The 22,318-nt window shown below is 38.8% G+C and overlaps 1 protein-coding gene across 11 annotated transcripts in view; it reads left to right on the top strand.

Annotated features, from left to right (window-relative positions):
• Window positions 1-991: 991 nt before the first annotated feature.
• SPEF2 (sperm flagellar 2) overlaps window positions 992-22,318 on the top strand; it is a 201,707-nt gene continuing 180,380 nt past the window's right edge. For all 11 annotated transcript variants that reach the window (XR_003591923.3, XR_009596799.1, XR_009596798.1 and 8 more), the window contains exons 1-3: window positions 992-1,153; window positions 11,475-11,577; window positions 19,843-20,095. Coding sequence is in view for 6 of the 11 variants with exons in the window: in XM_027980125.3 (XP_027835926.2) it covers window positions 1,096-1,153; window positions 11,475-11,577; window positions 19,843-20,095 (414 nt within the window). In the remaining 5 variants the exon portion in view is untranslated. The remainder of the gene's footprint in view (window positions 1,154-11,474; window positions 11,578-19,842; window positions 20,096-22,318) is intronic.

Below are 22,318 nucleotides of genomic sequence, written 5' to 3'. Positions count from 1 at the left end.
TACAGGTCAGGACCTCTACCAGTTCTGGAGCTAAAAGTTGTATAAGACCTATTCAGTCCCTGTCTGGGTAGCCCATCATTTCAGTTCAGTTCAGTCGCTCAGTCATGTCCGACTCTTTGTGACCCCATGAATCGCAGTATGCCAGGCCTCCCTGTCCATCACCAACTCCCGGAGTTCACTCAAACTTATGTCCATTGAGTCAGTGATGCCATCCAGCCATCTCATCCTCTGTCGTCCCCTTCTCCTCCTGCCCCCAGTCTTTTCCAACGAGTCAACTCTTTGCATGAGGTGGCCAAAGAACTGGAGTTTCAGCTTTAGAATCAGTCCTTACAATGAACATCCAGGACTGATCTCCTTTAGGATGGACTGGTTGGATCTCCTTGCAGTCCAAGGGACTCTCAAGAGTCTTCTCCAACACCACACTTCAAAAGCATCAATTCTTCAGTGCTCAGCTTTCTTCACAGTCCAACTCTCACATCCATACATGACCACTGGAAAAACCACAGCCTTGACTAGAAGGACCTTTGTTGGCAAAGTAATATCTCTGCTTTTGAATATGCTATCTAGGTAGACATAACTTTCCTTCCAAGGAGTAAGCATCTTTTAATTTCATGGCTGCATATAATACAGCAATTAAAACTGGCAATTTGTAAGTTAAAGACAAAATTGAGGTCACTGGAGCAGGGGCTTCCATAAGTTTCTTTAGGAGGCAAACAGGAAGAAGAAAATTCCCCTTCATCAAGATTCTTCCTTTTGAGAGGCTCCCTTGCCTCTCCTCCTCCACACACCAACCCCGCTACCATCTCCTGGCTGTTCTGTTAACAGCGCTCCACCGCCTTCCCCCAGCCCTCCCAAGCCCACCGGGCCTGCGCACATCTCGGTCTTACCTACCAGCAGGGGGCAAGCCACGATTTTCTGTCCTGCTGGGCTGAGCTCTGGCACCCCTCTTCTCCCAGCCTTTCCCCTAGCTCCGGCCTGAAGACGCTTCCTTAGCAACGGGTCGCCCTTGGCAACAGGAGGACGCGGACAGGCAGGCGGGCTAGGTTTCCCGCGCGTTCCTGGCACCTGCCTGCGGTGGGACATACAGGCCAAACCATGTCGGAAATCCTGTGCCAGTGGCTCAACCAGGAATTGAAGGTGTCCCAGACCGTGAGTGAGTGACACAGCCTGGGGCGAGCGGACCGGGGGCGAACAGGGCGCGGAGCCTGGGGCGCGGCGAGCTGATGGAGTCTGGCGGGGCAGGCTAGCTGCCGCCTCTGCCTCACCTCAGCCACCCTGGAGCCTGGCTTCTCCACTCCAACGCTCGGCTCTGAGTTACCCATCATCACGGTGGTCCCAGCCCCGCGGGTTCTGACCTCCCACGGTTCTGAGGCTTTAGGGAGGGCGCCCTTGCTCCAATGGAAAGAAGAACTTTCTGGACTCTAGTCTAGCCCTGACATTGCTCCTTTCACACTCTCAGAAGCGTGGTGTGCTGGCAAACCAGCGAAATGTGAATCCTGAAAGCCAGCTACCTCACTACTAGTTGTGTGCCCCAGGACAAGTTACAATATGTTCTCCTTCTCCCATTGTGTTCCCTCCAGTATAAAGGGCTGTGTGTGAAACTGAGTTAATGCAGAATATATTAACATTTACAAATTTCAGCAGTTCTAACTCAATATGTGCACATTCGCTACTTCTGACCACTTTTCACTCTTCCCAAAGCTGACTTCTTCACCAACCTGACTTTATCCCAGCCATAAAGTTGTCATCCAAATTGCCTAAATCCCACAACCACAGACGCAGTTTTACATGCTGACAACTTTTGTGACAACCAAGTAATTCCAGAATAGCACTATACCCCATTCAGCTTCTTTTTGTTGTTTCTTAAACAAGAGTTCATTTTCCAACTGGCATGGTTTTGCTCAAAGCAAGAGGTTTTCAGGCCAAATCATTTCAATCTGTTTTTCCCAGAAGCATTCTTGCATAATGTCAGCTTGCTTCCAGAGGGGCAGTAATGCCAACTCAATCTTAAGTCATTCACAGTATTTGCTCAACCAGTAGTTGTTTCTGCAGCTGCGAAGTATCTGTTACCAGTGTTAGGATCTTTAAATTTGGAGCATTTGCAGTTGCCTTTGGAGAAGGAAATGGCAACCCACTCAATATTCTTGCCTGGAGAATTCCATGGACAGAGGAGCCTGGCAGGCTATAGTCCAGGGAGTCGCAAAGTTGAACACAAACTGAGTGACTATCATTCACTCCAGTGGCCTTTCTTTTTTTTTTTTAATATCCTAAAATCTTTTTTTTTTATTTTTTATTTTTTTTAATATAAATTTATTTATTTTAATTGGAGGTTAATTACTTTACAATATTGTATTGGTTTTGCCAGTTGCCTTTCTTGATGCATAAACCCAGACTTTTTCTTTGCCAAACTGCCACCCACACACAGTAAGTTTTTTCCCAGGATTCCATGATCATCCCAGGTGTCTCTGACTGTTCCTTATCGAAAATATGATGCTTATCTCAGGATGGTGTTAGCATTTTTCTTTTCTTATTTCTTTCTCACCATAGGAGCCAAAATGTAGTATCATGGCCTTAAGGTATACTCTTATTAAGAAAAGCAGTTACAGATGCTAAGTTTACTTTGGTTCATTTACTTGATTAATAAAAGCCATATTCTTTGCTCAAGTCCACAAGACTCTGTTGCATATTCAAACACTTTTGAGAAAAGTAAATAAAATTTACAAGAAATCTAAAAACAGTAATATGCCATTATAATTGTAATCAGTTTGGGGAGTTTGGGTTTTGAAAGGAGGAGGAAGAATTACTTCATTCCCTGAGGGTTAAAAGACTGGAGATTTTATTTATTTTCTGGCCCCGCCTAGAGGCATGCAGAAACTGTTTTTTGACCAGGGATTGAACCCCTACTCTCTGCATGCAGTAGAGGTGCTGAGTTTTTACCACTGGACCACCAGGGAAGTCCCAAGACTGAAGAGTTTTAAAGAATTTAAATAACATAAACTATAAATGGAAAATTTCTGATGTCTGCTTTCCCCAAGTATAAAGCTGGAAGCTGTTGGCAGAGACAGCTAATATATTCTGCATCCCATTCACTAGTAATACATATTCATTTCTTGATCCCAACTGCTAAGAGGAGTCAAAGGAGAGAGATAATTCTTGAGATTACCTAAATCCATGTTGTAAAAGGCTTTTCAGACTATAGGGAATACACTCAACTGTGTTTGGAAACAGACAAGATAAGATCTGTATGTCTAAGAAGCATACTGCCAGTTGATTTCTGTCTTTAGATAAGCCATTCTAATGGTGTAAAATGGAAGACTTAAAACAGTTTATAGGAACTCTCTTGGAAGAACCGTAAGTAGATGCAACTTCTGGGGAAAATAATTGGGCAATTTCTGGATAAGTGTCCTGTTAAGAGCAAGGATTTGGAGGCCAGACTGTTTAGGTTAAAAGCACTTATGCACACTTAACTAGCTAGTGTTTGTGAGCAATTTATTTACCTAAATTTAATAATACTCAAAATAGGGGTAATAATAATACTTCATCAAATAGTGTTATGATTAAATGAGATAATAAATGCAAAACATTTAAAACAGTCCCTGACACACAGTAAATGCTAAATCTTACTTTTTAGAAACTATCATACAAAAATAAAATCACCAATGTGTAAGGACATTTGAACAAGGATATTTATTGCCACATGGATTGTAGGGGCTAAAAGAAAAAAAAATGGAGACAATATGAATTTGCTTCAAAAATAGAATACTTGGGTAAATGATCCTGTATTTATGCTATGGATTATCATGCAGTTGTTAGAACAAATGAGTTAGTTACTCTAACTTTTGACCTAAAATGAGCTCATGTAATTTTGTCAAGTGAAAAACAAAATTAAAACTTACTGGAACCAATATAATACCATTTTGCATGAGGATGTGTGAGAGAAAAGTGTGGAGAGGCATATACTGGACTGTTGACATATACATGACTCTTAATCTTTGTGTAAGCATAGAGAGGTGTGGAAGCATATAAGCCAGTGTACCCTGGGAAAGGAGATGATACATCTGTGTTATTTGATGTTTTGCTTGTATTGCCTTCATAATTTGAAAGTAAAATTCAGTATAGCCAATGCAAAATCAAAAAAAGAAGATCAAATGTCACATGACAATGTAGGGGGAAAAGAGGCTTAACACTTTAATTGAAATATAGTAAGCATCTTAAAGTATTGCTGGGACAGGGGAGTATATAAGAGTTATTTTCTCAAATGAAGTTTATACATGGAATAATAATAATAATAAAAGGTAGCCAGACCCTGTGCTAAGCCTTTTACATAGGTTTTCATATTTGAGATTTTAAAAAATACTAAGAGGCATTATCTCCATTGAACAGATGTATAAAAGAGGCTGAGAAAGCTTGGTGATTTGTTCTAAGTCACCTATCTAGTAAGTCCTAGAACTAGAATTTGGAGCTAGATCTTTGACGAGTGCTCTTAGGATATATTATACATTTGATTTTATGCTTAGGGAATTTACTATTTAAAAATTAACCCTCCCAAAGATATTCATTTGAGCTCCTTTTAAGGAGGATTATTGTTCAGTTGAAGTTGCAAGAAGTACAGAAATTCAACCAGATGGTTAAATGGTTAACTGGCAATGGTGGAGTTATTAGTATTTGTTTAGAAGCAGTTCAGTCCACATGTTGCTTCCTGAGACAAAGCAAACAGAATGAGAATGCCAAGTGAATGCATTGCTGCCTCAGTGAGACTCAATAATGGTTTAGTCATTAGAGAGGCAGGTAAAGCTGATTGATTTCTGGATTATTTTGAAAAGTAGAAATCAATTTGGATAAAGCATCTCATATTGAATTTTGTGTTGCCTGGACTACCCTGAATATCAGCAGTAAAGAAAATGAATTCCAATGATCCTCAGTTAAGAACAGTCTCCTACTTAATGAGGTTTCTGGGAGTCACCAGAGGTTTGATTAGTCTCAACATACGAAGATTCAGCTCTATGTTACTAAAGCTAAGGATCTCCAGTGAGTTAAGTTTAACTAGACCATTTGTCCTGGAAAATAATGCTTAGATGTATGTTAATGAAATCTCTTAAAATACTAAAAGTTGTTCAATAGAAAATAATTCAAGCAATTATTTTTGTAATAAAAAATAAGCAAACGAAATAATGTTACTAAGAGATTTGCTGTAAAAGTCTTTACAGACTCTCAGTTATTTTCAAGCCTAATCATTGCCTCTGTTTTACAAAATGCTTATAAATTCACTGTAAGAGGAAGTTGGCATCAGAATGTCATAATTAAACATTCTCCACAAATGTTGAGCATTCAAATTCCATGTACTGTATACATCAGATTCTATGTAAAAATTGATATACAAGCAGTCCATATTCTTTTGGATTCTGGATGGGGTCATATTGAAAATTGTAGATACCTTATTATAGGTATTTTTGTTTCAATAGTCTCAGACATCATTATCACAAGTAACAAAGAATCAATAAATAGAAAACGGAGTTGAAAAATTTAGTTATCTCTAAAGTCCTGATTTTCTAATATCTGAACTAGAAACAGTAATCTTTAGTCACAATTTTATACCCTGAGAGGTAATAATAATAATTACTGTATATTTTGGAGGTATCAAATGATATTGCAAGTGGAAAATATCTACCACAGTGCCTATCATCTATCTAGGTCTAGATAATATTATTTCAACAACTTTTGTGTCTCTCACTTTAGAAGAATACCTATCATGATGCCTGCCACATAATAGGCACCTAGTAAGTATTTTATTATATGAGGACGCATGAGTGAGGCTAAAGTAAGGTAAAGTATTGTTTTTAGCCGAACTTGATGGATTTGTTCATCTCAGGAAGGTCATCCTAGGTACTTTGATCCTCACTTTTGTGATTTCAGAAACTCTGCTTTATTACTTTAAGCAACTTCTTAGGAATTGTGACATGCTAACAGACAGTACATTCTGATGATTTTATAAGCCACAGTACCAATTCTTCTTGCAGAAAAGGACACCAGAATAACCTATTCTGGTAATGGAAGTGGGGATAACAAAGCAAGGAGGGAAAAACAGTAGCAACCACTCACATCGGTCAGAATAGGGGGGTGACATTTGGTCATTTTTTGTGTGTTGGGCAATGCTATTTCACTCCGAGTTCAGACATGTTTATAGAGGGATTTTGTTTTTGTCTTAGTCCATCAGGGTCACTGAGTAACCTTGTCTGATCTTGGTGTGCTGTGAAATTGATTATGGCCAGCAGGAGAAGGCCAAAGTCTAACCGTGAGAGCTGGACCAGCTTCTAGGAACACCAGCGCCTAATGGGGTCAGGCCAGTGCCCGGCCACCACCAGCAGCTTTTCTATCTCTCAAATGAAAGTAAATTTGTTTGGCTTTTTTTTTTTTTTTTTAGTTTTTTATTTTTTAAATTTTAAAATCTTTAATTCTTACATGCGTTCCCAAACATGAACCCCCCTCCCACTTCCCTCCCCATAACATCTCTCTGGGTCATCCCCATGCACCAGCCCCAAGCATGCTGTATCCTGCGTCAGACATAGACTGGCGATTCAATTCTTACATGATAGTATACATGTTAGTTGAGCTAGGTCTTTGCTGTTCTAGTAAAAGAGGAACAAAGTTCACTTGCATAGAATGTGTAGGTTTATAGGCCCTCATCTACGATCCCCACATCCCCAAATCTCTTTAGTTATTTGGTAGCAAAAGTTGACCACAAATGCTGTGAGGCTATGTTCAGTCATTATTTCTTTTCCTCAAATGGTTTGCTGTAAAAATCAACTACATTTGATTATATGTGCTTCTCCAGACTGGGGAGAGTGTTATCGCTTATCTGGACCCAAGAGTAGGTCTGTATCTGACTTTAAGGACAGGGTCAAATATTTGCTATCTAAATTTTAAGTTATCTTTAAATAAGGATCTTTGTACTATAGTCATTGCATGTGTGAGTACATGCATGCGTGCCAAGTCACTTCAGTCATGTCCAACTCTTTGTTATCCTATGGACCGTAAGCCACCAGTCTCCTCTGTCCATGAGATTCTCCAGGCAAGAATACTGGAGTGGGTTGCCATGCCCTCCTTCAGGGGATCTTTCTGAACCAGGCTTTAAAGCTTTGGCTCTGGCATCTCCTTTATTGGCAGGCAGGTTCTTTACCACTAACACCACGTGGGAAGTCCTGTACTATTGTCATTGAGGATCTATTACTGAGCTTATGAATTGTGTAATTGATATAACATGTTGTCTTAAATTAGGAAGCAGTACCTGGTGGCTCAGATGGTAAAGAATCTGCCTCCACTACAGACCCAGGTTTGATCCTTTAGAGAAGGGAATGGCTACCCACTCCAGTATTCCTGCCTGGAGAATCCCATGAACAGAGGAGCTGAGCAGGCTACAATCCATTGGGTCGCAAAGAATTGGACGTGACTGAGCAGCTAACACTTTCAATAATAATAAAAGTGATCACTGAGCACTTATTATAGGCCAGGAATTATGCTAAGCACTTTACATTATCTCATTTAATCAATTATCTCATTTAATTAAACCAACTGTCAGGAGGTAGAACCCATCACTCTCCCTCTTTTAAAGAGAAGAAACTGAGGCTGTGTAACCATCCAAAGTCCAGGGTCTTATAAATGGTGCAAGAGTCAAACCAGAAAATATTTCTCTCTCCAGAGCCTGTGCTGACCGCATTACCATCTGGAATGTAGAAGGCTTATCTTTTGTCTTTTCTCCAGCTGGCTCAGGTGAAAAGCACATAGACTCTTTGCCCTCCGTCCCAGAAAATTCACAAAAGCTCACATCAAAGGTTTCTGCAATTGAAAGCTTTAGTGAATGGGATCAGACCTGTGGCTTGGAAGACTGGAGGTGTGGCTGAGTTGTTACTGAACAACATTTTTCCAGTTGTAGATCATTTCAGAGCTCAGGGAGAAGGTTGTTACTGAGCTCCTATGGTTCATTTCTTTCCCGCATTCTTCATTGTTCCTTATCCTGGAGCCAATCTACCTTTTCTTTCCCTTAGGTAATTCCAGTCATGAGTGCAAATTAACTTGTAGAGATGGCCATCATTAGTTGTGGTATTCCGGAACATTTACTGGGAAGGAAAATTTGATAAACCAAAAAGAAAAAAATCTTTCCCTTGTGTTTTCTTTTTTCCTTACTGTTTTTCTCCCCTCACCTCTCTCCATTTCTCTTTCTCTCTCTGGCTTCTTATCTTCCTTCTCATACCTTTTAATTTACATATTCCTGGATTATCTGCTTTTTCTTCATCTAATTTCTTGCACGAATCCCTTTTTCTCTCCATTTTTTTTCTATGTGTTTTCCCTCTGTTGTTTTTGCTGCTTCCTATAGCTTTTCTCTGATTGTTTTCTTCTGTGTTCCTGTAGCACAGGAAAAAAAGAAAAAAGAAAAATTGAAAGTGTCTAATGCACACAGAGCTCCAAACACATTTTCAAACTTATTTATAGTAACCTACTTGACAATGAAATAATGTGTTTGCTATTCTTCTTTGACCTTTATAGCCAAAATGCCTCTATTTTATCCATATCAGAATAGTCTTGTTAAGAAGTCCTGCCATTTCAAAGGAAGTAGATTATGATTTTATTTTTCTCCTGACCTTTTTGTAGCTATGAGTTTGCTACAGACCATTTGCCTGATGAGTGTGATGAATTAGGATACAGTTATTCCTCAGTTACTCACAGGTTAGATTTCAGGTCTTTTGTCAACAGGAGCAACAGGCAAAAATGCAAAATCCAGAGAGTGGGAGAACGAGATCACCAGATATAGCAGCAGCTCCTGAATGCAAGGTAGTAGTCTTTAGATTTTTAATAGGATTCTATAGTCTGACAATGACTATATGTCCAATGGCATTTCAGAAAACTAAGAATACTGGTGGGCTGCAGTCCATGGGGTCACTACAAGTAGGACATGACTGAGTGACTTCACTTTCACTTTTCACTTTCATGCATTGGAGAAGGAAATGGCAACCCACTCCAGTGTTCTTGCCTAGAGAATCCCAGGGACGGGGGAGCCTGGTGGGCTGCCGTCTATGGGGTTGCACAGAGTCGGGCATGACTGAAACCACTTAGCAGCAGCAGCAGCAGCAGCAGCAGACAGAGAAAAAAGGGAAAGAAGCCGAACAGAGAAAACAACAGACAGAAGAGGTGCAAGGCACAGCCAGAGCAGCGCAGATAACACAGCAAGGACAGTGGTGGAAACCGAAAAGCAGGGAACAGCTTTGGAGGTCAGCAGTGGTGGGTCCTGAGGGAAGGGGAGAGCAACAGTGACTCAGCAGGAGGACAAGGCACACCTTTGCCTTTAGGGGCAGAAGGAGCTCTTTGGATTTCAGTTGCTGCAAAGACTGAAATGTGTATGATGCTGGTGTATGATGCTGGAAAAGGAAAGGAATATTAGTCTCACTATCTCGTCTGACTCTCTGCAATCCCATGGACTGTAGCTAGCCAGGTCCTCTGTCCATGGAATTCTCCAGGCAAGAGTACTGGAGTGGGTTGCCATTCCCTTCTCCAGGGGATCTTCCTGACCCAGAGATCAAACCCAAGTCTCCTGCATTACAGGCAGAGTCTTTATCAACTGAGCTACTAGGGAAGCCCCATGATGCTGGAAGGCAGAGTCAATAGATTCTAGTGCTAGATAGTTTAGGAGCTCACCCTGAGTAAACAGAATCAATGAGGATTGTTGACATCTTTTTAAGCTACTTTATATTGATTTAACCTAAGAACTGGGGTACTAAATTATAAAATACTTTGAGAGCAGATAATAGGGAAGCTTTGGGCAAAATTCTGGGCTAGTGTCAGATATGCAGGAGCCTTATGATGATGTAAAGTGATGTAAGGTCTCTCCCCTCACCTCCCTGCAATCACACACCAAGCACCAGCTCGACGAATCGTGAAATCATTCTAACTTCTTTTGCAGTTAGCCACCTTGTTGATAGTCAAATAGATAAAAGAGGATAATTCCGTATGAATGAGTTTGTGATACTGTGATAATGTATAACGTTTTATAAATATTTAATATTGCAGTTGCCTAAAGGACTCTGATAGAAACACACTGAAGATTTTTGGAGGATTTTGAAATCCTTTGAGAGCTGATGACTTTTTCTTATGATAATGTATTATGTATCAACTTCAAATATCATTCTCGAATACCAAGTAACCCTATACCCTTCAAAAGAAAAATATAAGTTACCCCAAACTAAGGACATTTTTAAAGAAAGCAAATTCTGTTTTATACTTAATTTTTTTCCTGCACTCATCATTATGTGCATACTTTGTGGCAGGCATGGTACCAAGAAATTCTCATATATTACCTCTAATCTTTAAAATAGCTCACCAAGATAGATATAGATAGGATGGGACAGAAATTCAGGAAGGTTAAGCAGCTCGTCAGAGGTTGCACAGCTAGTATAAGGCAGAGACAAGATTTCAGCATAGGTATCTCTAGCTCCAAAACCTGTCTTCCTCTGGGCCATCTCCATCATTGTACAGGACACCAGCTACGTTGGAGTAAACCACAGAACCACCAATGTAAATCTTTTTTTATAATATGCTGCTGCTGCTGCTAAGTCGCGTCAGTCGTGTCCTATTCTGTGCGACCCCATTTGGGCTGTACTGGATCTTCGTTGCTCCACGGGCTTTTCTGTAGTTGTGGTGAGCTTGGGCTACTCTAGTTGTGATGTGCAGGCATCTCATTGAAGCGGCTTCTCTTATTGCATAATACAGACTCTAGGACACACAGGCTTCAGTAGTTGAGGCCCATGGGCTCAGTAGTTGCAGCTCCCAGGCTCTGGAGCACGAGCTCAGTAGTTGTGGTGCATGGGCTTAGTTGCTCTGAGATATGTGGGCTTCCTGGATCAGGGATCGAATCCATGACTCCTGCATCGGCTGGTGCATTCTTTACCACTGAGGCAGCAGGGAAGCCCAAGGAAAACCTTGATTATGTTCAGTAGGTTTTATTTAAGAAGGCACAGATGATTTTTCTAAAATTTCCATTGCATAAAGGTTAAAATTAAGTTTTGAGGTTTAAAGAAGTTGGATTGTACCTCACTTGGTCAAGAATATGAAATCATCCACAGGTTGTATTGATAATGGAAGTATTAGAGTATAATTTTATAAAATATACTGAAGATTTGTTTTTAGATCGAAGGTTATTTTGTTGGTTGTGTTTGGTTTGGTTTGATCAGAAGTTGTCTTTTCTTTCAAAATATCATATGTTATCAACTACTGATCCACATTTATTCAGGGACCTTTATAAGATACCTACTGTTAAAATTTATTATTTTCATCTGATTATTAAAAGATATTTTTAGAACTATTTTGATGGCATTCTGAATTCAAGTTAAATTATGGGATTTTACTCTGTATGTACATACTGAAAATATATAAGCTCTGTGTAAAGCATTATATATTTTTTTTTATCTCTGTGTTTTAAAAATCAGGTCCCAAGTCATTTGCAAAGGCATTTTCCAGTGGCTATCTAATTGGAGAAGTTTTGCACAAGTTTGCACTTCAGGATGATTTTGCAGACTTTTCAGAAAGCAGGTTAGTGAGATTATTCTTTATTTTTAAAAAAGGTCAATTCCTTTGGCATTTGGATGGATTTAGCCTCCAAAGTTAACATTAAGGAATCATTTATCACAAGATTCCTTCCAGACCTAAACCAGGCAAGCACACCATCGGTATGAAAATTGCCGCTTCCTCACATATACATACGTCATTTTCCCAGGACTACAAAGGAGAAAAAGTTACAGGCTGTTACAAGACCTCATCTCTAGATGGGCCCCATTTTAATGTCTTCCATAATCCTACACTCCTGTGTTTAATCAGATTTATGAAACGTTTGCTCCTCATTTCTCCAAAAGTTCTTTCTCCCCATTTCTTTTCATCTCTCTTCTCTTTTTGGGACTCCTATTTTGTGTATGTTGGCATACTTGACAGTATCACACAGGTCTTGGGAGCTTTGTTGATTTTTAAAAACTAAACTTTTTATTTTAGAACAATTTTAGGTTTACAGAAAAGTTGCAAAGATAGTACAGAGAGTCCCCATGTTGTTCACACTTAGTTTTCCCTACTGTTGTCATCTTATATTGGTATGGTACATCTTGTACCAAAGATTTGTTATAATTCTTACCTAATGTCTTTTTGGTTCTAATATCGAGGATATCATTTTCTCAGACTTTCCTTGTTTTTGATAATCTTTACAGTTTTGAAAAATTAAAAACTGGTCAAGTATTTTGATGTTGTTCCTCAGTTGGAATTAGTCTGAAATTTTCTCTCATGATTAGAACGTGTTTATGTGTTCTGGGATTCTGTTCATTTTTCTTCATTCTTTTTCCTTTTTGTTGCCCCTGTGAATAGTTTCAATTGATCTATCTTTGAGTTTACTGCTTCTTTCTTCTGCCAACTCGACTGTCCTATTGAGCTATTCTAGTGACTTTTTACATCTCAGTTATTATACTTTTTAATTGTAGAATTCCACTTGGTTCTCATTTTTATAATTTCTATTTCCTTATTGATATTCTATTTTTTGTTGAGATGTTGTTCTCATACTTTCCTTTATAATTTTTAAAAAGTGAATTATTTTAGCTTTTAACACTTATAATAGCCAACTTAAGGTCTTTGTCTAACAAATTAAACATCTGGGCTTCCTCAGAGAGTTTCTACTGACCTTTTCCCCCTAGGTATGGACAGTGTTTCCTATTTCTCTATATGTCTCATAATTGTTGAAAACAGACATCTAAAATAATGCAGTGAGGTAACACAGATTATTCCACCTTCCCAGGGTTTGTTGTTGTTGCTCCGCTGCTACTTTTTGTTTAATGACTCTCTTGGACTAATTTTCGAAAATCTGTATTCCCTGTTGTGTATAGCACCTGAAGACTCTGCTTGGTTAGCTTAGTGAACAGAGCTCAGCAAGTAATTGGAGATATTTTAAAATATCTTGAATTGATAAATCTTCCTTGGCTGAGATGCTGAGTTTGTTGAGGTATATCTTCAGTGCTTTCACAATTTACAACTCTGCCTTAGCCTTTACTTCCTGCTTGTACAGGAGCTTAAGGTCAGCCAAAAGTGAGAGATTTGGACCTCCTTCTATCTTTCCTGGGTATCCAAACATTCCTACACATGCATATGGTCCTCTTGATCCCCAGGAATGTATCAGAGCTTTTCAAAGTTCCCAGTGGATATTTCATTCTTATATCTTCCTTTTAAATTTTTGGGCAGCTCTTGTTTGCGCCAGTGGTATTACTGCCTTAGGTGGTGGTGGTGGTTCAGTCACTAAGTTCTGTCTGACTCTTTGTGAGCCCATAGATTGTAGCCTGCCAGGCTCCCCTGTCCATGGGATTCTCCAGGCAAGAATACTGGAGTGGGTTGCCATTTGGAAAACCTTATTCCCAGGGTATTAGTAAAAAGCAATCAGTGGCAACTGTTTAAGATCACAGCTACCTAAGGCAGTGATTGAGCTCTAAATTATGTTAAATAATGACAGTGTTCTGAGGATAGGATTTCTTGAGGAGTTTCAAACCTGTCTGCCTTCTCAGATGGCTGTTAGGCTGCTGGTTTTCACTGCAAGGCTACTGATTTTCAAGAGCTGGGAAGAAGGAAATGGGAATAGGGCAAGTTAAAATGACTAAAAGCTCTGTGTTCTTACTGAGATTAAGGTTTTTTTCTTGAATAAATTTTCTTTATACTGTTACATGCCTTTGGCTAATTGCTAGAGTTATGAAGAAGTTAATTTTGTCAGTTTTATTATTGTCTTTTGGAGGAAAAGATTTTTGGAGGTCCTTACTCTGCCATTCATGACATCCTGCTCCATATCCATAGTGTTTTAACCTGAAATTTCCCACTCGAGTATTTCTTAGTTTTTGGCTCCTTGGGATGGTAGACCTCCATTGAGCATTACCTACATTGCAAGAGTTTAAGGGAAAGAAGACTAGTTACCTCCATTCTAGAGGTGAGTCATTCTTTCACAAGCCAGATTTTGCTAGTTGTGCAGGTAATAATAGTGTAATTCAAGAGAAGCCATGGATTGTAAATATATTTGTATACCAAGTTAGCCTCTTTTGCTAATCCCTGACAATTTCTTAAGTTTCTAGGGTACTAGGTAACATTCTAGTGCATATCCTACTCTTATGTCTCACATCTCTTCCTCAAGAGCAAGGTATACACTGTCCTTCACTGCTTAGCCCAAGCTGACTCCTCTGCTTGATCTTCTAGCCTTGTGCCCACTCTGCTTCTACCTAAATCTCCTCCCTTCCAGTAGAAGCCAGGATCAGCCTCTAAGGTATAAGATTTCCAGGGTAGGTAAGTCAGTGTACATTCCTTTCTTTTCTCTTTTTTGCTTTCTCACAAGTTCTCATATGCACAGATTTATTTGTGATGATCTCGGTGTAACCAGGTTTCCAATCCGTTTTTGGTGTCATTGCTTATTACCCCTTCATGAAAGTTATAAACTTTTCTTGTACAGTTACTTGTTATAATATCGGTCGCTTTGTTGTCAGTTTCTTTGTTTGTATCTCTTTCAGTTGCACATTGTACCTTCAGGGGATTTTGTAGTTGTAGTATGAATTATTTTTCTTTGCATCCCCAGGGCTATCGTGGGCCTGGCACATGTTTAGCTTTCAGTAAATGTTTTTTGAATTAATGAATGGGCTGCATATTCTGATAAGTCCTGCATTAAGCCCCTTGTTTGAACTTCTCCATAGGCTGATAGAACTCTACACCCACATCTTTAGGTGTGGTTTCCCCCATCAGCTTAAAAAGCTTTAGGTATCCCAGTTTCTGTTTCTCAAGGCTTCTCTTACAAAATGCTTCCCTTGTGACCCTCATCCACCCTTTCCAGTCGTATTTTCCACCAGTTTGTAGCTCTGACATAAGCTACTTTGGTCCACAAATATGTCATGTGCTTTTGTTATGCCTTGAACATTTGTATATCATTCTTTGTTCCCTTTGACCTTGAGAAACTTACTCATCCTAAAGATCCAGCTAAAAATCCACCCTGTTCTAAACTCTTTGTTTTCTCCCCAGCAGATTTAATTTCCTTTTCCTCTGTTTTTTTTTTTTCTGTTTGTCTCAGCAACACTTCAGACATGCCTTTTTTATTACTTTGTTATATTTTTTATTTATATGTCAGTTCATATCAGAGTTACTACCACCTGAAGGAGCTCAAACCATATATGATGAATGAATATATGAATGTTTGTGTCTTAACTACTTTGCAAAGATGCTCAAAGTTGCAGAGTACGTTTATTCTTTGTGCTCCAGGCAGTGTCCCTGACCCACTGCAGGCACACCATCATGTTTCTCTATTTGAATAAAAATGACTGACTTCAGAAAGTGTATCTGGTTCTGAATTAGGTATGGAAAACTTAAAAGAACCATACTAATCAGATCATTCGTGCAGTATTTCATGTGTACTGAGTTGGCTCTTGTTAGCAAGACCATGGAAGGCCTTTGCATGAAATAGAAATAGGGACCCATATGAATGGAGGTAATCATAAAGACACAGATCTTAGTGAATAGGAAAGCCCTTGTGCAAAAAGGTCTTAGTAAATAGGAAAGCCTGTGTGTAAAGAACAGAAAGCCCCATTTTGGATGAAGCTGCCTCATGCCAAGGTCCTGGACTTAGCAAGCTGAGCCCAGAGTAGATTTCACACCTCTCTTGCCTCTTCATAGGTATGTGCCCTGAGTATCATCCTGTGTTGCAGCCCTGCCCTTCACTCACTGCAAAGGATCATATTTCTTAACATGGGGAGATGGATCTATTTGTCTTAACAACCAAGTACTATCAAGCTTTAGCTCCTAGGACAACCCACTGTTTTTCTAGGGCACATGATATTCTAAAGAAGACAAGAATCAGTAAATCCATACATCTGAGCTTTGTATTAGGGTATTCAGTGGGGAAAAGGACCCTTCTTTGTAAAGCCTAGTTTTTAAACAGCTGTCTAGTGCCAGAGCTCATGATTTGGGGATTTTTGTGTAATACTTTTGGTTTCTTTAGTTTAAAATGTAAACAGTAAACTAAATCTGCATTGCACATAACTTGAAGTTAACCTGCTTTGGGAATTACTTCATCCTAAGAACAACTCATCTAACTCTGAAAGAATTCTGTTTTAGGATATCTGTAGTCCAACTCAGAGGGTGAGAAATGAGCAGATTAGTTAAAAAAATAAAACGTAAAGGAGCATGGATATCCCTATCCTAATGACCTTTTGAGTTGTATTCCCTCACAAGGTGTCAAGGAGGAGAAGAGACAGGTAATCCCTTGGCAGATAAGGACTGCAGCTAGAGAGGGAGAAGGCATTTCCCAGAACACATACCTTATCCCCTCAAGGGTCATCATTTACATCATATGCTCTGTCTCCAGAGCAAAAATGTCCCAGTGGTTTCTCTAGGTTTAAAAACAAACTGTTGATTATCATGGTATACTGATTGAGCATACATTATAACAAGAGTGGACTTCCGTCCATTTGCATACCAGTTATATTCCCAAAATTTTGGTTGGATATTTAGAATATATATTATTAAAAACTTCCAGAAAGAAGTGCTATTACACCTGGACACTTCAGCCAGAACATAAAAGCCATTTTGAAGCTTACTGTGTCACTGAACCCTGTAGTATTAGCAGGTTACGCTGCATTCTAGAGGTTTTGTAAAACAAGTAAGAGGAAGGGTAGTGTGCTTTACTTTCATTGGGCACATGGCTAAATTTTGATAAAATTTAGAAATGAATGGTGTTTGCTTTTGGCTTTTCCTTCCCAAATTATGGCGCCTCTGATCTCTGAAGCCTAAGCTTATATCACAGGCAAAATCTTGAAAAGGTGTCCCTTGGGCCATATCTTTGCAAATAAATGTAGTGGAGAAAACATACAAACTCCAAAGATAAGAAGGACATGAAAAGATGAACTGTGATGAAAGATCAAAAGTGGCTGTCAGATGCCCATCCAAGGAACGTGAACACAAGTCATTGGCTTGACCATCCTCTTTCACAATCGCACTCTTCAAAACATGGTCTATATAGTACCCTAATCATTTTAAGCCAATGCTTGTTATCTCAAACTGTAGGTCATTTGTGGGAAAACAAATTGCAACACTGGGCATGACATGAGAAGACCTAAAAAAGTGTTTTACTTTTGTTGTTGATAAGATTGCCTTTTAGCATTCCTTATCTCTTCTCATTCCTTCTAAAATCTGTTTACCTTTTATCGATTTGAAATACTTTATTCAAAGTTTGGCCAATGTGGCATGCCATGCTAAATATACTTGACCAAATAGAGGAAATGGGACACTGAGTTACACCACATGACTGGAAAGGGATTCAGTGTCTTCTGTCAATGCACTTGTTGCTTTGGCCTTCCTATGGCACTGGCTTCTTTATTTATATTTATAAATAATTCCTTTATTTTCCCAACCCCACCTCCTTTGCAGTTAGTAGGCACTTTTAGGCTAGATTTTTAGAAGATTGACAAATTCCCCCAAATTGCATACACATTTTGTGTATATGCATGGATGTGTGTTTTCTTTTCTGGGGAAAAGGTTTCATAGTTCTCATCATATTTCCAAAGGATATTATATGTGATTGAAAAAAAATGTTTAGAATCACTGCTTGAGAACTATCTCTTGAGAAATAATATACTAGAAACAGTATGACAGTATATAAAGTTTGTGCTAAGTGCTATTTACAATAGCTAGGACATGCAAACAACCTAGATGTCTGTTGACAGATGAATGAATAAATAAGTTATGATATATATATATATACACATATATATATGTGTGTATATATATATATATATAATGGAATATCACTCAGCCATAGAAAAGAATGCATTTGAGTCGATTCTAATGAGGTGGATGAACCTAGAGCCTGTTATACCAAATGGTGGGTTAGTTGCTAAGTTGAGTCCGACTCTTGGGATCCCTTGGACTGTAGCCCTCCAGGCTCTTCTGTCCGTGGTATTCTCTAAGCAAGAATACTGGAGTGGGTTGCTAGTTCCTTCACCAGGGATACAAAGTGAAGTAAGGCAGAAATAAAAAGGTAAATATCATATATTAATGCATATATATGGAATCTAGACCTGGAGAAGGGAATGGAAGCCTACTCCAGTATTCTTGCCTGGAGAGTTCCATGGACAGAGAAGCCTGGTGACCTACAGTCCATGAGGTCTCAAAGAGTTGGGCATAACTGAGCAACTAACAGACACACACACACACACACACACACACACACACACACACACACGTGCGCATGCACAGAATCTAGAAAGATACTGATGAACCTATCTACAGAGCAGCAACGGAGATGCAGACATAGAGAACAGACTTTTGGACATAGTGGGGGAGAGAGAAGGTGGGATAATCTGAAAGAGTAGCATTGAAGTATATACATTACCATATGTGAAGTCGATAGCCAGTAAGAATTTGCTGTATGACACAGGGAACCCAAAGCCAATGCTTTGTGACAACCTAGAGGGCTGGGATGCAGAGGGAGGTGGGAGGGGGGTTTTAGAGGGAAAGGACATATGTATACCTATGGCTGTTTCTTGTTGATGTATGGCAGATACCATCACAATATTATAAAGTTATTATCCTCTAATTAAAAATAAAATAAAATTTAAAAAGTTTAAGTGCTAAGTGATCTCTTTCAGCTTCTGAAAATTCAACAGAGGTCATTGTATCTTCCCCAAATAGTTTTATAGTCTAAAATGAAGTTATTGAGTGAGTAACCCTATAATGTTAGAAATTCTGCCAACTCCCTCTGTTCTAAAGTATCCTCTTTTGTCAGGGAGAAGATGGGACTTTGACTTATATTCAAGTATATTCAGTATATTTTTTTTTCCATCAAAGAATGTCACTGATGTTTGAAAGTTAAAGTAAAGAGAAAATGGGCCAGTGGATAAAATTGACATTTGCATCCAGTTTGAACATAAGAGAGGCGCAAAAGTTGAAAATGCATCTAACATCTTTTTGCTTTTATTCTACTGCTGTATTCATAGGCTTATTGATGGCCCTAAGTCATTTGAGATCTTTATTACAACAGTTGCATTAGTTTATCACTACTTATTACGCTTGTTTTCCTGCTATGAACTGCTAAAGAACAGGGTGTCTTATTCATCTTTGTAAGACCTTAATAATTTTATAAACATTTATTAAATTCAATAAGTTATTAGTATAGTTGAGAGAGTAAATTAATAATGAATTAGTGAGTTCTTCTAAAATGTGAGCCTCCTTTGATAATAGATGATTCAACAAAAAGTATATTCTAGAAAGTCTTTAGTGATTTTTGAAGAAGTGATATACACTATACAGTGATGATCTCATGACTCATCTAGTTGTATGGCTAATATTGTTTAACTATTTCTGACAATACCTGAGAGGATAATGGTGAGAGTCGTCACTTTCAGTCATCACTGAAAATAAGGTTATCTTCAGGTGATATGAATTAAAGAAATGGATATTTAAAGTGCAGTTTTGTCTTCTGAGTAATATATTTTTCAAAACTATAGCTAAGTTTTTCCATTTCAAAGAAGGCATTTAGGTATGTTTTGGTACTGACTTCCTGTAGAAATTCTAGTATCTATTTGAGTAGAAGAGTATATGAAATTAACGAGTTTTACTTTAACCATTCAGGAGAAATAAATGCATGGAGCTAGGGCAATAGACAAAATCTCAACCTGTCTAGAGGATTAAGTGGTTTTTGCAAGGACTGATACATTTAAAAGAACATGGTATTTGGTTATGAAAATCCTCTGATATTTGTTGTTTGCTTTTAACTCAGTGTCTTATTATGTGAAATATTTTAATGCTTAGGATTTCCAGTGCCAGACTTAACAATTTTTCTCGCTTGGAGCCCACACTTCACCTTTTGGGTGTGCAATTTGATCAGAATGTGGCCCACAATATCATCACAGAGAAGCCTGGGGCTGCCACGAAACTCTTATATCAGTTGTACATTGCTCTCCAGAGGAAAAAGAAAGGTGTTCAGACTAGAGTGGAAATGCCAACTGTACAGCCCCTGATGAGCACAAAAGTTCAAAACATGAAAAGCGAGGCTTTCCGAGATGTAAGTATATAAAGAAAAATTATAAATATATCAGAATATAAAGCTTGCTGAAGAGACACGGCAAAGATGTTGCATTTTCAAAGAAGCCCCTTAGAGCATGTATGTCCCTGATTATGTTATTGGCCCTATTCAGGTTTTTTTTTTTTTTTAATTTATTTTATTTTTATTTTTATTTTTATTTTTTTTTAAATTTTTAAATTTTAAAATCTTTAATTCTTACATGCGTTCCCAAACATGAACCCCCCCTCCCACCTCCCTCCCCACAACATCTCTCTGGGTCATCCCCATTCACCAGCCCCAAGCATGCTGCACCCTGCGTCAGACATAGACTGGCGATTCAATTCTTACATGATAGTATACATGTTAGAATGCTATTCAGGTTTTATATTTTCTTTCCATTTATTCATTTTTGATGCCTCCCTCCATCCTATCCACTAATCGCCAGTAACTTATCAAATTCTGTTTGTTCCTAATTCCTAGTGCTTCTCAGGCCCGCTCTTTTTCTTCTATACCCCTGTCGTATCCACTCAGATCTCCTGCTGCAACCTATGGATGAATCTCTGATCTTCAGGCTTGTTTCCTAGAGTTTAATCAACTGCTAGGAGAATCTACCCTCAATTCCACTTTTGTTGGCTGCTGCTTCTCAGAAACCTGCTATTTTACAAATATGTTGTGTTTTGTTAGTTGCTCAGCTGTGTCCAACTCTGCAACCCCCATGGACTGTAGCCTGCCAAGTTGTTCTATCCATAGAGTTCTCCAGGCAAGAATACTGGAGTGTGTTGCCATTTCCTTTTCCAGAGGAGCTTCTTGACCCAGCGATTGAACCTAGATCTCCTGCATTGCCGGCAGATTCTTTACCATCTGAGCCACCCGGGAAGCTATTCTACAAATATCTTGCCCCTTGATTTGACTAGCATTCAAATTTTTTCACTAAACAGTCTCAACCTGTCTTTCTGTATCTTTTCATAACCCTCAGCATTGTCTTTCTTCTGTTATTACTGGCAGCCTGTCATTGAATAGGACTTATTTATTTCTGCTCTTCCCCCTCTCCTACCCAAGCTCACTCTCCTCGTTCTCCTCTCTCCTCTTCCCCTAAACTTCCCTCCATCTACTCTGCAACCTTCCCAGTGCACATAAACTTTTTCTGGGGAACTCCTAGGACACAGATAATTCTCATTCTTTGGTGTTAACCACCTCTTGCTGATATTATTGACTTTCATTATTTACCTGTCATATGGCCTCACAAGATTTTTAGTTACTCCCATTCAAAAAATTTGCCTGGTACAATGCTTTGAACATTGAAAATACTCATTAAATGTCCTTTGATTATTATTTTTAATTGAAGTATAGTTGCTTTACACTGCTGTGTCAGTTTCTGCTGTACAACTAAGTGAATCAGCCATACGTTTAAATATATCCCCTTTTTTTGGATTTCCTTCCCATTTAGGTCACCACAAAGCACCAAGTAGAATTCTGTGTGCTATACAGTAGGTTCATAGTGGTGTATATATGTCAACTGCAGTCTCTCAGTTCATTCATATGTTTGTTCTGAACGCCCGTGTGTCTATTTCTGCTTTGCAAATAAGATCATCTTTACCATTTTTCGAGACTCCAGATATACGCATTAACATTTTTGCTCTTTCTGACTTATTTTACTATGTACGACAGTCTCCAGGTCCATTTAAGTCTCTGCAGATGACACAATTTTGTTCTTTTTTATGACTGAGTAATATTTCATTGTATATATTGATACATAACACATCTTCTTTATCCATTCCTTTGTTGAAGGACATTTTGGTTGCTTCCATGAACTGGCTGTTGTAAATAGTGCTGCCGTGAACACTGGAGTGCGTGGCTTTCTCTGGGTCATGCCCAGCAGTAGGATTGCTGGGTCATACGGTAGTCCTATTTTAGTGTTTTAAGGAGCCTCCATATTTTTCTCCATAGTGGCTGTATCAATTTACATTCCCACCAACAGTGTAAGAAGGTTTCCTTTTCTCCACACCCTCTCCAGCATTTATTGTTTTGAGACTTTCTGGTTATGGCCCTTCTGACTGTTGTGAGGTGATAAACTTCATTGTAGTTTTGATTTGCATTTCTCTAATAATTAGTGATGTTGAGAGCCCTCCTAGACACCATGTCCTGGATTAAATTTTTTCTTCCCATGATTAGGCAGGTCATGAAGGTGGAACTGGGAAAGAATTACATTCATTTTTCATATTG

The sequence above is a fragment of the Ovis aries genome, chromosome 16 (genome assembly GCF_016772045.2).
Source record: "Ovis aries strain OAR_USU_Benz2616 breed Rambouillet chromosome 16, ARS-UI_Ramb_v3.0, whole genome shotgun sequence".
Classification (NCBI taxonomy): domain Eukaryota; kingdom Metazoa; phylum Chordata; class Mammalia; order Artiodactyla; family Bovidae; genus Ovis; species Ovis aries.
Note: the sequence above shows the minus strand (reverse complement) of the source record. Positions and strands in the feature narration are given on the sequence as shown.